At 41.6% G+C, this 15,533-nt stretch overlaps 1 protein-coding gene across 2 annotated transcripts; it reads left to right on the forward strand.

The window, feature by feature from the left end:
• The first annotated feature begins 1,649 nt into the window (after nucleotides 1-1,649).
• si:ch211-171h4.5 (myelin-associated glycoprotein) lies at nucleotides 1,650-15,153 on the forward strand. Of its 2 annotated transcripts, none has more exons than XM_041955604.1 (12): nucleotides 1,650-1,711; nucleotides 2,257-2,310; nucleotides 2,442-2,635; nucleotides 4,541-4,694; nucleotides 5,260-5,417; nucleotides 6,843-6,996; nucleotides 8,812-8,948; nucleotides 10,189-10,327; nucleotides 11,989-12,088; nucleotides 12,293-12,311; nucleotides 14,023-14,100; nucleotides 14,783-15,153. In XM_041955604.1, exons 2-12 carry the CDS (start codon nucleotides 2,262-2,264, stop codon nucleotides 14,882-14,884), a joined length of 1,284 nt encoding a protein of 427 aa, XP_041811538.1. In that variant the 5' UTR covers nucleotides 1,650-1,711; nucleotides 2,257-2,261; the 3' UTR covers nucleotides 14,885-15,153. The 2 variants fall into 2 exon arrangements, with proteins under 2 accessions (XP_041811538.1, XP_041811539.1); XM_041955605.1 differs by having other exon boundaries at nucleotides 14,026-14,100.
• Nucleotides 15,154-15,533: the final 380 nt, after the last annotated feature.

The raw sequence follows: 15,533 nt of genomic DNA on the forward strand, positions 1-15,533 counted from the left end.
AAAATTTGTGAATCAGGACTTTCCCATTAATCATTTCACAACCCTCAAAATTGGATCATTTGGAGGGGGTCGACCCCTAAGTTTGAAACCACTGGACTGAACTGTACAGTAGTTAAAATGAGTTCCTCACTAAAATGCTGCATTCACATTGATGCATCAGCATTAACAATCTGATCATGTAATGCCTAATACCTGTCGCAGGGAACATTTAACTGCTTAGTGAGTACTTTTACTTTTGATACTTTAAGTGCATATAATCCTAGGGTTTCAGACACAGAACATTTACTTGTTATGGAGTATTTTGAAACTGTGGTAGCCTGTTGTACTTTTACGGAAGCGAGTATTTCTTCCACCGCTGCTGACTGGCTGTTTAAGATAGATAGATAGATATACTTTATTTATCCCAAGCTGGGAAATTGCAGATTGCAACCTCTATCAAAGTTCATTTATTATTGTCTGGAAGTTACAGTCTGAGTTCAAACATTACAAGAAGTTATTTTTTTCATAAATTAGAAAGATTGTTCCAGTTTGCATTGACTGGGTTTAGTTTAAAAATGCCCACATACACCCTGGCATCCACATTAACCTGCTTCCCCAGCTCATTTCACTGACACTTAAGGTCTGCATTAGCAAATGCGTTAGCGTGGTAAGCTAGCATTAGCAAACAATTAAATTGTTTCAGCGTGCCGATCTATGCATAACAGAAATCATAACCAGGTGTAGGAAATTAGCATCAAGAAACACATTATTCAACTCCGAGGATATTTATTAAATATTCATTTGGTATGAAGGGTTTGTTTGTCTTTTTGAATCTACTGTTGCGTTCAAGCAGCTTTTCCTCCTCCGACTGTCAAACCGGAAGTGGAACAGTCCAAAGTCATTTATTGAAGGGGAATCCAGAATGTACCATATGTCAGCCGCTACAGCGGGGCTGGTGAAGAAATGCGCTTCTGTGAGCCTTAAATAATCATGTTACTGTGATATTGCTGTGTCAGGATAGATTGAGCGATGTGCTGATATGCACAGAAACGTTTTTATATCCAAATTTTACACATGGTGGTTGATTGATTTCCATTAATAGTGTCTTGTCTCCTGGGAGGATTCAAGTCTAAAGGCATGGGTAGAGGGTCTTCATGGGGCTGTGTGTTTATTTTGCATGAGTTACCTTGAGATAATTTAAAGAGTTTTGTATATTGAGTTTTTCTTGTTGTATTTATTTATTTATTCTCAACACTTCACACCTGCACCTGCAGTTGGCTGCTGGCAGCAATAAAACAAACACCAGGCAGAGATTTTTGACTCCATGTCTCCTTCAGCCACCACTAGGCCAAATCCTACAATGATTACGACACATTTACAGTGTTCAAAATAATAACAATAAAATACTCCCTGCAGTCATCTCAAAACCAGGGCAAAACACAAAGATCTGTTTGGCTTGATGCAACTAAATCCAAGTTAGAAAATTAAAATCTGGGTAGAACGGTGCCTTCAACTGTGACAACATGCATTGCAGAATATTTCCTTTCACATTTCGTGTCACGTTTGATCGGCAGACACCCACAGTCAAGATTTCACCACAGACACAAAGTCTCCCTGCTTTGACAGACCTCCGTCGCTTCCTTTTTTACATGTTCATTCCTCTTTCAGCGCGCTAACGTACACAAACACACAGAAGTCTGCTTTGGATGAACTGCTCATAATCGTTTGACAGGTAGGGATACAGTTTGGGAATGTGTGTATGTGAGTGTGTAGTCTTAAATCACAGGACAACATTTGCATCAGTAAAAAGTGGCAATTAGGTTTTTCTAAATCACTACTTATCTAGCTTTAATATTTCCTTACTGCTAAACTTAAATATCTGCTGATTAAGTCGAGATGTTAAGAAAAATGCTGTTTCATCTGGGAAATGAGTTGCTGTTTTTTGGATCGTTCTTAAAAATGTTATACAGTGTCTCTCACATCTCAGCCTGGCTTTTATATTTCACTTCTAAAAGTTTGCATTGGCTGTATGGAAATACACAAAATTTCCATGTTGGCAGAGTGAGAGCATCAGTTTCTTTGTCTTCTTGTTATAGGTTACATTAGATTCCAGCACCCACAAACGGTTGTGTGTGATTTTACTCACTGATCAGAACAGATTTCCCTTTGGGTAAAGTAATTTTCTTTCATTGCATGTAAATGATGTACTTATTTTCTCTTTGTTTCTTGTGTTTGTTTTGTTGTTGTCTAAATGTTGTTCACCTTCATCTCATCCAGCTGAGATGGGTGTTGGTCCGGCTGTTGTCGCTTTGCTCGTTGCTCTGATGCAAGGTCAGTAGTTCCCTGATTGCACATGTAAGAGATATTTCAAGAGGTGGAAGTATGGTTTCTGTTTGTTTGTGTGTTACATCACCTCATCTGGATAAATCTGTCTTTTGAAGTCTTGTATTTGGCTCCTCCAGGTGTCTTTTGTAAAACCTGGGATCTGACGCTGCCCCGAACAATTGTGGCCATCAGTGGCTCCTGTGTCACCATCCCATGTCACTTCGAGGTCCCCAACAGTGAAGAAAGAAATGTCCTAAACTGCACCAATAAGGGTGTTTGGAAGAAAGGAAGCATTTCCGGTCCTTCCGTCTTCACTGCACGCACCATAAAGGTTGGTTGACCATGAAGCTACTCTCCAACTTGATCACAGACATTAAAGTTGCCGTGTGTCGCTGTTTGAAAGTCTTACATTGCTGCTCCTAGTGGTGGCATGAAGAAAGTCTCATTTTCTACCAGCATAGGGAGGGGCTTTAAACGAAGCCTGAATGCATAAACCTGTAAAAGTATAAAACACAATCAGACAAGCAGACATGCAGCAGAACAGGATGTAAAACCTTAAACTAGTCTTAAGAGCTATTTGCAGGAGACTAATATTAACTGGGGGCCTTTAGCAATCTGGAATAAATGCAGAAATCCAGCACAAATTACCTGCAGAGGTCATGTGATATTATTAGTCTCATGTGGATCGATTTGAACACTCATATGTTGAACATCAGCCTGCCTCCCCGTTCCTCCTCTCCAGCCAGTGCCTCAGCCTGGTGTTGTGACGTTCACGAACGAACTGGTTCTTTTGAACGGCTCGTTAACATGAACGATGGGAACCGAGTCGCAGCTGGGAACCATTCTTTTTTTTTTTTCTGGGTTACATGGGGAGGAGGCTGCCCAGCTGCACGCTGCTTATTAGATATGCAAATATCTAATATCCACCTTGTGCACGCTGCCTTCACGTGAGTGCGCCAGTAACAAAAAAAAAAAAAAGCAAAGCACTGTCAAAGCAGAGTGATGTGGCGCCACCCTGTGGAATATTTACAATTAATCCAGATCAGACTTTAAAATCTAATCCACATCTAATGTCAAATAAGGTTATAATCAATATTTCAGAATAATTTAATCTCATATTGGTGGGATATCTAAATTCATTCCTCCCAGTGGTTATTTCCAGGATAAAATGAGTTAAGGCCAGACTGCCTTCTTAAAACTTAATAAATATAAAAATGAGCCAAATGGGCCAGTTTTTTGAACGGCTCTTTGAAAGGAATGGCTCACCAAGATCCGGCTCCCCTCAAAGAGCCATAAATCCCATCTTTACCTCAGCCCCTCACCTGGCTGCCCCACCCAACCGCACACCTGTTCTCACTTCCCTCATTTGCTCTGCAGTGGCCTGGGCTCATCTCCTCACCTGCCACTCATTCCATCATCAGCCACTCGCTGCGTGAACTGCTCTGCGTCCTTTGTCCCTTTGCCAGATTAAATGACTGAAGCGATCCCATCCACCTGCCTTTGTCTGCATTTACGTCCATCCATATTGCTCCGTCCGCCTGTTACACAGTCAACAGATCAACCACACTGCAGCCACAAGGCATCTGTGACTTGATCAAAAATGAGTTGCAAATGTGTAAATGCAGATCCTTGAGATCGAACTCGGGGGCTAATGTCAGTAAAATACAGACTTCTGTCATCCTGTCGAATGCATCGCATGAAACACAGATTTTTGCTTGTGACTCCTTAAAGTTCAGCAAAGTGACTCAGCTTCACAGTATTTGGATTTAGTTTGGTTTCCCCCTCAGATTGATCCAATTGGAGGATTTTTAGAAGCCAGAAGCAGTAAGATTTTCAGTCAAAAATAACTTTGTGTGGAGTATTGTCTTTCTTATCCCAGCAACCCTTTCCGACCCTCTCCATGCATCTTCGCCAGGTTTGGAACCTGATGCATTAAGAGAATAATTCAAATGTATTTCAGATGTTTGCAGATGCAAGATACTCATGTAGCTGCTTGTTGCACATTGTGAGAGTCACAAGCAGTTACTGTCCCGTGTTACTGTCTGCAGGCTTGAAGTGTTTAAACAGGAAATGAGCTGTCATGAGTCTGTGGTCCACATCATCCTCATCATCATCAGCACCTGTGCATCATTCTGTACCCGTTTCTTTAAAGCTGAACCTGTTTGGTGTCTTCGGAAACTTCTGATCTTCACAGGAATTTAAAGTTTTGTGCTAATCGTTGTCAAAACTCTTTCAGGGGAATGTAATCGGGGACTTAACGAAGAAGAACTGCACTACAGCGTTCCACAGCTTCCTGGAGGACCACAGCGACGACTACTTCTACAGGCTGGAGTGCACAGAAAGCCTCAGGTTCTCTTTCAGCAACGGAGTCCGCATTACTGCCCGGTCAGGTACAAATGGGCGAAGTGGTCAGAGGCACAAATGGCAACTTGTGGTCCTTCTCTTTCAAATTCAGTTGTACAAATATCAAACCTTAAGTCTGTTGTTAAATCTTCGGGGTGTGTTTGAGTGTTTGGTGACAGAGAAACGTCAGAAACCAAACACCTGCGAAATGACTCACATTCACGTCAGCTTCGATTGCACTTTGTGTTTAAAGTAAATCAGCAAGTGAGCATGCTAGCAAGTGCCACTAAGGCCATGCTAACCATATAACATTGCATGCCAGTGCTGTCAACGTTAGCATGCTGACTTTAGCATTTAGCTCAAAGCATTGCTGTTGGTCTTGTTAAAAGGTATTTTTCTGTCAGTTCACGCAAACAAAATGCAGCAAACTTTAAAAAGCTTTCAAATTGATGACGGTCTTTTGTCTATTTGACTGTGTTTTCTGGAGTCGCAGTGTATTTAGCTCTTTTTCAAGTGGCCACAAACACAAATCCAATGACACTAATGTGGCTCCCTGTCCTCTGACTGTGTGTTATTCATCTCTTTTATTTTCAACTGTTTTCTGCTCGACAGCCCCGGATGCTCCCACGCTGACCTCTGAGCGTCTGGTGTCAGAGGGAGCCCTGATGAAGCTGCAATGTACAGTCCCAGTTCCCTGCTCCTTCCTGCCCCCCTCCATCACCTGGTTCCCCCGGGACAACTCCTGGGAGGAGCTGACACAAATGCAGCAGGTGATGCATCGCTTATTCGTTCTGGTGGACACAGTGAGCACCACACTGTCGGCTACTCTAGCGTTGTACTTAAAGGATAAAGCTGAGGTTATTCAGCCGACTGTTCGCTGCTGAGGTCATAAATCTTTAAAAACTGGTCACACATATATTATTTGATTTTAAAAGAGATAAACCGTTTCCTGAAACAGCTCGTCACTGCAGCTATTTGCAAACGCCGCTTGAGGAAAAGCTGCGTTTGTCGGGGACTATTTTCAGCTGCGGATTAATAATGAAATGCAGGACAGTGTGTCTCTCTTGTATAAGAAGACATTTTTGTGGAAGAGGAATAAAATGTGTCAGATTTTGGACACACATGATACTCATTCAGCTGACTGATGGTTTTGGTCTTTTCGTAGGGATTTCTTTACAATAAGCAAATACAGAGTAATGCTAATAAATGCTTTATTGTTTGAGTAGTTTCTAATTATCTTACTTTATACTTCTACTCCACAACATTTAGAAAGGAAATGTTACACTTCTTTACTTACTTTTACAACCAACACAGAATTGTGTTGATGAATTATGATGCATTATTATAGATATATAAAAAGAGCTCCACTGCTGTTTTACATGAGTGAGATATTACTGATATCAAAAGAGCAAAATAATCTGCATTGTGAAAAAAAATATTTTTACATTTTGCAGATATTTTGCTCACTTTGTACTCTGTTATGTACTTGTTGACAAGCCCGGAGGCACGAGATGTCAGGACTCAAAAAATGCAGAACCACACAGCAGCGAAAGGTTTCAAAATAAGAATAATTTATTAACTTAAATTGCTCAGGATGATATAACAAAACAAGGGAAGATAATCAAAGTACAAACAAAAGCGCAAAACAAAAGGATCAAAATGGAAAAATAGCAAACTAATTTGGCAATAGACTACGAGAAAAGTATCAAACAAAAGGCGCAAGGCAAAACTTAAACTCAGAGGAAAAGTAACAACAAAAGATATGACTCAATACTACTAACAAGACTTACTAGGTACTCAGGAGACAAGGATCAAGAAAGCTAGACAGCAAGGCAGTACAAGACATGGCACGAGACAATCTGGCACAGGACAAAGGGAGACGCGGACTATATATACACGAGGTAACAATGAACAGGTGGAGACAATTAGGGCGGGGTAGACAATCACACAGGCGGGAAACACACCGGGAAGTCAAGGGCCTGAAACGAGAGGAGAGTTAGGTTTCACAATAAAACAGGAAGTGCAAGACAAGACATGACGCTCGTGAACAAAACACATTAACAGACTTGACGAGACATAACACTTGTTAAAAGTTTGGGATGCATTTTGCCATATTTTCTGAAAGAAATTGTTGCGGATAATTGCTGTGTTTTATTTTATAAATGCAGTGTTTCCTGTTTCTTTTGCAAAAGCAGAGTGCAGACGAACAGATGATCATGAAGTCCACACTGTCCTTCTTCGCCTCAGCCGAACATCACGACCAGCGCGTCGCCTGTTCTGTCTCCTACCCGCTGACAGAAGGGGGCAGCACCGAGCCGTCCACGGCGACTCAGAGACTCAAAGTCCAGTGTGAGACGCTCAGTGTTTGTGTGTATTAATATGAAGCATGCAGAGGTGGACCACACATGACCTCTGCTGAGGTAGAAGTACAAGAAGAGCCCTGATATCACAATCTGTTCGAATAAAAATGAGTAAAAGCTTCTTTAAATTGTCTAAAAATAAAAGAGGTTTGTTAGAGTTCAAACACCTCTCTGAAACCTTTCTACATTTATTGGACTGATATAGTAAATACTCACTTTTAAGATTTAAGTTTCGCATTAAACATGATTATACCTTGCTGGCAGACATCCCTCTCTGACCAGAACTGGAGATGTTGATAAGCTTCAGTTCAAACCAGACTCCTTTGACAAAAACAGTCATTTTACCTCGCTTGTGGCCGCTTGTTGCTGTCTCGATCCGTTAGTTTGTCCATTAATCATGTCATGTTTTGTGACCCTTTGGGGGGGCATGAACCCCAGGTTGGGAACCACTGGACTAAACTAGCAGACTGTTGAGTAAATAAAGTAACAGTAACTGTAAAATGCTACTTACCCAGTGATGCATCAGTATTGAAAATCTTAAAATGACAGAGAGGATAATTATAATATATCAGTCACAGGTGCTTTTTTTCACAGAAGTTTTGGTATTTTTAAGGAGGTTTTGTTTTTTTTTCACTTTTAAGTAGGATTTTGAATGAAGATTTACTTGTAATGGAGTATTTGGTACTTTTACTTCAGTGACAGGTCTGAGTATTTCTTCCATCGCTGATCACGTGAAAATTTATGAAATAACAAAGACTCAAAAACATATCCCGTCAAACAAAACTTTTCAGACTATCCTTTAAATCATTGCTGTTTTTCTGTGAAACAGTCAACAGATTTCTCCTCTGGGTTGTAAAATTATTCAAATAAAACAATCTGACAAGAGAAAATCAGTGTAGGGACACAGATCAGAAAAGTTTGGGAACTGCTGCATTACACCAAAAGAACGGAGTATTTCCACAATACATTTGTAGAAAAGACTGAATCCAGCGGTGCATCACTGAAGGAATTACTGAAGTAACACTTTAAACCACATCTAACTTTTAAACAACTTAATACTCAGACATTAATGACTGACTGGTTGATTTACTGATGCTTTCCTTCCTTCATTGATTCAGTGACACACGTTCTTCTTTCTTCCTTCCTCCTTCATAATAAAGGATGCACTGACGCTGATTTATGGCCCTTTCAGCTCATGACTGTTAGACACAGCAGAATGCAGTTTGAGATTACCGTTGACTTGTTTCAACATGACTTCGTCTGACTGACTGAAGGGAATTTTTTCTCGCGGACGGAAACGTTTCTCTAACCAGTCAGTGTTTGAAGAGCTGAACTTGTCTTAACTTGGTGCTGAAGGAAGTGTCATGAACCGCTGCAGTAAAAGCTGCTATTGTTACGGTCCTGCAGACACTGGTGCTGTGTGATTGTGATAGAAGTGGAAGAAGCTCTCAGATCTCTTGCTTGAGTAAAAGTGCAGATATCACAGTGTGGCACTGTGCACCCCTGCTAGCAAAACATCACAGGAACATTACTTATTATTGTATGTTCCTCCACAACTAGATGTTAAAAGTTATTATGTTCCCAGAACATTCTGGGAAGATTGGTTGAACAAAAACATTTCCACACATTCTTTGCACATTGTGGGAGAGTTACCTGGAAGGCGACCAGGAGGGAACCTCAGGGGAACGTTCTTAAAATGACCTTCCAAAATATTCTCCACACATGCTTTAGAACCGCATCGCTAAACGTCTGCTTGTCGTTTTGGCCGTTTTAACACCAGACATCACTGTCGGCTTTCCCACAGACGGTCCCAGATTCACCGTGGCGACACTCAGCACGTCTGGTCCTGTGTCGGAGGGTCGCACTGTGACGATTACATGTTCAAGTGATGCCAACCCCCCCGTGAGCTTCTACACCTGGTACAGAGCCGACAATGGACAGGTTTGATCTACAGATTGAATCTACTCGACTTTATTTGGCTTCTGTTTATTTGTTTTGTGTGTGTGTGCAGTTATTTTTTAAATGTGTATGACATTTCAGGAAATATGTATTACTGTACTGTTCTGTCCTCTATGTGGCCAAAAGTATATGTACAGTGAGGAGATGGAGTGGAGATTGTTCTAGCTGCAGATTAATGTCCATGGCTCTGGAATGACCCACATATGGGTGTACTGTCCACATACTTTTGTCCATGTAGTGTTTTATTGTTAAGTTTGATTTCTTGTAATGTAGAAACTGGCTGTACTTTAAGGGTATGCATGTACTATAATGAGAGATAACTAGATTTTGGAGACCATGTCCCATTCGGTAGGCAGTATGAAAACCAGATTCTCTCCTTTCTTACAATCCCAGAAACCTAAAAATCCACCTGACATGTCATCAGCAAACACACTTTTTCTCTTGCTGGATTAAGACAGTGTTTATTTCCCTTTCTTTACTCTAACCACAGAATTTACTGTATCACCTCTTTCTCGTCACAGTTGGCACAAAAGCATCACTATCCAAAACTGACAGTTTCTTCCTCGATTTTGACAGCTCCACAGTGTCCCCCTCCCCTCAGGTTACGAGTCTGGGTGTCATCCTCGATAGCTCACTATCTTTCCACTCTCACATCCACAACATTACCCGGTCTGCCTACTTTCATCTACGCAACATCAACCGTCTCCGTCCCTCTCTCCCCCCTCACACCGCTGCTATCCTGGTCCACAGCCTCGTCACTTCCCGTCTTGATTACTGTAATTCACTCCTTTTCGGTGTCCCTCACAAGTCCCTCCATAAACTTCAACTGGTTCAAAACTCTGCAGCCCGCATCATCACCAAGACCCCCTCCTCTCACCATATTACCCCCGTCCTTCAGCAGCTCCATTGGCTCCCGGTTAAATACAGAATCACTTTCAAAATCCTACTGTATACATTTAAGGCTATCCACAACCTTGCCCCCCCATATCTCTATGACCTCCTCTCCATAGCCACCCCCTCTCGTTCCCTCAGATCATCCTCCTCTCTCCACCGTCTCAGCACCATGGGGAGCAGAGCTTTCAGTCGCTCCTTGTAGATGTTTTTACTTGTTGGGTTTTAATTACTGTGCTTGTATTTATCCTGTGTTATTTGTGTTTTACCCGCTCTGTAGAGTGTTCTGAAAGGCGCTTTGAAATAAAGTGTATTATTATTATTATTACAGTTGACTAAGAGGGGTGAAGGACAAATTCTGGTCCTGAAGGTCGATCAGGGGGACAGCGGGGCGTATCTGTGTGAAGCTCTGTCCAAGAGGGGCTCTCAGAGGTCCGGACCGGTGACTCTGGAGGTCAACGCCACGACAGGTAGCACATCAGAGACGAATTATTCATTCTCGTCTATAACGCTATGTCATGCTGCACTTCCTCGAGCTGTCTTGACTTATGATTCATCGACAGTAACAATGATTCATAAGTGAAATCCAATTCATTGGACGATGATTCACCTCCAGCTGATGAGGGAATGTAAACAATGGAAAATCTACAATAGAACACAGAACAACAAGCCTCAGAGACGGGTTTGGTTTTATTTGTTTGTTTTTTGATGGTAATTCTTGTCAATAATGTGATGCGACATAAAGCTATGAACTAAAGCTTCGAAGTAAAGTGAAATGAAGTGGGAAAAGGGATGAAGAGGAAGTCAAACATAGAGCTTAAGTGAGGTAGGCTGAAGTTAAGCTACATTTATATTTAAGTTAAGGACAGCGAGGTGAGGTACAGCCGAAAAGTCAAGGAAGTTGAGGTGAAGCTGTGAAGTGAAGCGGGTTGAGGAAAGGTTTAAACTAGGAAGTAAGCATAAGGCGATGTCGGGTGAAATAAAGCTCCAACATAAAGTAAAGTGGCGCTGTAGCTGTAGGCGAATTAAAGCGTCAAAATAGTGTGAAGTGAGATGAAGTGGCATAAAGCAAAAAAGTGAACGAAGGTGAGGTGAAGCTGTCGTGTGAAGTGAGGTGACGAAAGGCGGAGCTATGAAGCAAAGTAAAGTGATGTTACAGCTGTGGGTGAATGAGAGGAGGTGAAGTGTCGCTGAAAAGTGAGCTGAAGTGAAGTGAAATCAAATGAAGTGAGGAAAGGCACAAAATAACATGATGTTAAATGAGGTGAGGGGAGTGAGATGAAGTGATAAAGTGAAATAAAGTGAGGTGAGGAAAGTAAAGCCACCGCAGTTTACTTTATGTCTCAACGCCACCCAACATCACCTCATTTCCCTTAACTTTGTAGCTTTACCTTCTCTCACCTCGACTGCACGACGCTTCACATCATTGACTTCACCTCATCAGCAGCGTGATGTGAAGTAAAGCTGCAAAGTGAAGCGGTGCTGGACGCTGCGGTGGCAGCTGTGGACGGTCACGTTGCTCAGTATTAGTGTTGTGACGTTCACGAACGAACTGGTTCTTTTGAACGGCTCGTTAACATGAACGATGGGAACCGAGTTGCAGCTGGGAACCGTTCTTTTTTTTTCTGAGTTACATGGGGAGGAGCGCGGTGCTTATTAGATATGCAAATAGCATCATGGCACCTTGTGCATACTGCGCCATGAGCCAGTTTTTTGAGCGGCTCTTTGAAAGGAACGGCTCACCAAGATCCGGCTCCTCTCAAAGAGCCATAAATCCCATCTCTACTCAGTATTAAACAAAAGGCAAAGCTGATATAAAATATTTAATTATAGTTACTGTGTGTTTAAATACAGGAGTAATACGGCAAGCTGGTTGATGTGCACTAGTATTCACTGTCTCTGAAAAAAGAAAGGAATTCTGGGAAATGGCTGACTGTAGTAAACAGTGCAAGCGGATGGAGAGTGAATACACCAATAAAAGTACTTGATTGCAAAATAACTTGTGGGAAGATATGTGACCTCAGAAAGTGGAAAAACACAACAAATAGCTGCGACTGGTTGTGATTTATTTTTTTCTCCTCGACTTGCTGACTCTGAACCTGCTTTGTCGAGCTTTCATTCTGTTTTTCAGGCAGCAGCAGTTCAGCTGCAGCGGTTCTCTACAGCACATGTGCAGTGATGCTGGTCCTCTACATCCTCACTGTTGTTGTGAGTGTGTGCAAGTATCAAAGGTAATAAATAACATGCTCGTTTCATCACCTCCCCCACATGCCTGAAGCACTGCAGGCATCACTGTGTATTCATAAAAATCTGCATTTACTTAATATCATATCAGGATTGTGGAGCCTAATTAATAAGTGCTGATAGTGAATCTACGGCTGCCAATAAATCCCTCCTATCATTCCTTCTCTGTTTGTTTTTCCTCTCCTGCCAAGTCTTTCCAGGAGGCTGAAGGTAAGAGGAAATTTTTCACGTCAGAGTCATTGACAAGCAGCCAGACGTGAGACAGTGTGAAAAATTATTCCAATACTATTACAGTCCATCTGATAAGGAGTTCTGACATCCTCGGCACGTCACGGTCTAGTCAGAGTCTCGTCTCACTGACATCCTCATCCTCACTGAAGCAGGAAGTCAGGATGACTAACCTTTGGACGACATACGATATCGTTTGTGTGAACAGGTCTTCCCCCTGCAGCCCTCACAAAATGAGCAACTTGGGTGTAATTCATTTTTAAAACATGCAGCTTGAAAAGACAAATCTGCATACACTGCATGTGCTCTGAGCATACGTGAGATAAACCGGTGCAGGACAGAACTGCTGTTTTTGAGTATGGACGTTCAGTCTCTTCAGCATCGAGGTCAACAGTTTTCGCTCCGCTCGTCGGCTCCGTTCGTTGGATGAAGACCATGAGATGCAGTTGAAAGCTCTGAAAAATCTTGAAGGTTTTCAGCTCACGTTTGTGTTGTTTTCATCCAGTGCAGAAATGCCACAATGTAAAATTACTCCTTTCCAAATACACGTCCTACAGTCATAACTTAACATTAAAGTAAAAGTGCAAAAGTATTTTCAGAAACATGTACTTGAAGTAACAAAAATAAAAATACTTACAATGCAGTAGAAAGGCCCCTGTCAGAGTTATATGTCATACTTTTAAGATAAGCTCAGTAAAGACTCTGTTGATCCCACACTAGTTGTGGCAGTACTGCACTTCTGTACAATTTTGAAGCACTTTTACTTTACTTTTACTTTCCATTTTGTGGCTCTAGTCCACTACTGCTACACAAGACATGATGCATGTGCACGTATGATGCATGTATTTTTAAAATAGTTCAAAGAAACTGAAACTGAACCAGCTCCAGCATTAAAATACTGCTCACATGTAATGCATCAGTTATACTGACCACTCTGCATTATGGATGGAAACACCTTTGCAGAATAAGTTCCGACGTAGCGAACAAAACTCACATGGCTGATCAGCTGTTTCTGCTATAAAAGCCAAAGAAGAAGAAGAAGTAGAAGAAGAAGCTGTTTCCGCTGTTGTTGGTCGATATTCCCATAATTAGTGAAAACATGTTGCACCAACAACATTTACATGAAAATATGGCCGATACTCTGACATTAAAGAACAATTCTAACTAAAACTAAAAGAACAAAATTCCTGCAGACTTTTCTCCATTATGCTCAGCATTCTTCTTCTTCTACTGTTTATTCTAGCCATGCATAATATTGCTTATACCGCCACCTTCTGGCAAAACTGCTCTTTGTGTAGCCAAGTTTATTTGCTTCAAACGAGTTTATGGAAATGCAGCTAATTCTCATTTTCCATGCTTTCCCCTGTGCAACATTTCAAAATTTTGCTTAAAATTAGGCCGACAGTAGATGGAAACGCGGCTGCTGATGCTTCATATGTCCGTCTGTACCAGGCATGCCCTTCTGCACACTAACACTTCAGGAAACCTGGTTGTAGTTTACTTCCCTTTCACTCTTTCTGCAGTGCCGAGAGGTGAAATTCAGTCCTGTTGTCTAATACCGCCCTCACATCCTGAAATACTCAAACTGAGAACATGCCCAACATGGGTTGTTGATGTCAGTTTAAATGTGTAATGAATGAACTGAATGAGAAGGAGGATGTTGATGTGTGTTAATTAAAACTCTTTTTCTCAGCAGATTGAGGCGAAGGGGGAAAACACGTACGCTGATCTGAGGATCTGCAGTGTTGCCTCTGACTATGACCAGCTCCAGGTATCCACGAGCTAACGGTTGTCCTGCTGTGGACATCAGGGGTTTGTCATGTTCAGACATGTTGAAACATGTTTGAATATGTCTGAACATGCTCCATTTACAGGAATCTGGATAAACAATGCATAAAAATAGACACGTGCAAGATGTAAAGTAACAGGTTTGAACCCAAAAACACAACTCTGAGTTCAGGCTGGTAAAATAAATAAATAAATGAATAAATAAATAAAAAAGCAGGCAGGTGGAGATGAGACAGAGCAGAGGGTCATAACAGGCAGGCAGAGAGCAATGAGGGCTGGTGTGACTGGGCTGACGGGGGTGGGCGGGGAAGGTCAGGTGATGGGGAAAGGTTACTGCAGGGCAGGTGGGATTATTTTGAACCGTTTGAGATTTGACCGGCGCTCATCTCGTTCCGTCTTCTTCTCCTGCATCCGACTGGAACATTAGCGCCCCCAGCTGACCAGTCAGTTCCTAATAATCTCATAACAGTAGCAGATGAAATACGTTTACATTTTATTTTAGCAGAATTATTGCTTATGTGTTGGTTGTCCTGCGGAATTATAATAATTATTATTACTGTTATTATTATTATCATCATTCTTTGGCCATTATAAATACATTTGAATCAGACCGACTCATGTCACTCTAATGTGTGTTTTTTATGTGTTTTTATTTTCTCAACAAGCCTCAGCAGCCTAAGACGATGCCCCCTCCTGATGTCCCCAACTATGAAAACCTGCAAAAATTTCAAAAACCAGCAGCAGCTGAAGTGGACCTGAAGCAATGAGCTGCAGTTTTCATTAAAGTGGCTTAAAATGTATGTCAAAGCTTTAAAATTAACTAGATTTTACGTCTGGCAACGTCAAATGAAGGCTGTGTCATGTTTATGTTTAGTTATTTTTTCATATAATGCACATTTCCTGTTACTCATCACATGTTAGAAAAATATATTATCCAGAAACTGGAATTTATGATAAAGTGTGAATAAGCTGCTTTACTTTCTGCTGTATCGAGTCTCTGCCAATGAGTTCAAGATCTAAGAGAGAAATAAAGACTGTAAACGGTTAAAGACTCTCACAGATTCTCCTCTCTGCGCACTGATGTTGAAGTTTTTGGACATTTTGGGACTCCAGACCACGATGGACGGCGAGCTGTGCTCACGTTAACGTCGCATCCGCTTTCTGCTTGCTTCCACACACGACCTCAGTCACGCCGCTTCAAAGTCTCTTCTGCACAACAAACAAAATGGTGACGTCACTTTGGCCTCGTTAGTTTCCACTGAAGCAAAAACAAAATGCTGAGAGCTGCAGGACCTTTAAGCTGGAAGGTGACACGTAATCTTGTGTAATTTACCGCTGCACTGCTTTTTTTTAAAATATATATATAAATATATAAATGCGTGTGATAAAACACCTGCTCTGGTATGCAGCAGCATC

The sequence above is a fragment of the Chelmon rostratus genome, chromosome 16 (assembly GCF_017976325.1).
Source record: "Chelmon rostratus isolate fCheRos1 chromosome 16, fCheRos1.pri, whole genome shotgun sequence".
NCBI classification, from domain to species: Eukaryota; Metazoa; Chordata; class Actinopteri; order Chaetodontiformes; family Chaetodontidae; genus Chelmon; species Chelmon rostratus.

What these genes read in the sequence shown, in the direction of transcription:
- si:ch211-171h4.5 (XM_041955604.1), top strand. Translation starts at nt 2,262, where the DNA reads ATGGGTGTTGGTCCGGCTGTTGTCGCTTTGCTCGTTGCTCTGATGCAA. An exon ending in GGAGGTCAACGCCACGACAG is followed by an intron (nt 10,328 to 11,988) that starts GTAGCACATCAG and finishes TCTGTTTTTCAG; the next exon opens with GCAGCAGCAGTTCAGCTGCA. An exon ending in CTGACTATGACCAGCTCCAG is followed by an intron (nt 14,101 to 14,782) that starts GTATCCACGAGC and finishes TTTCTCAACAAG; the next exon opens with CCTCAGCAGCCTAAGACGAT.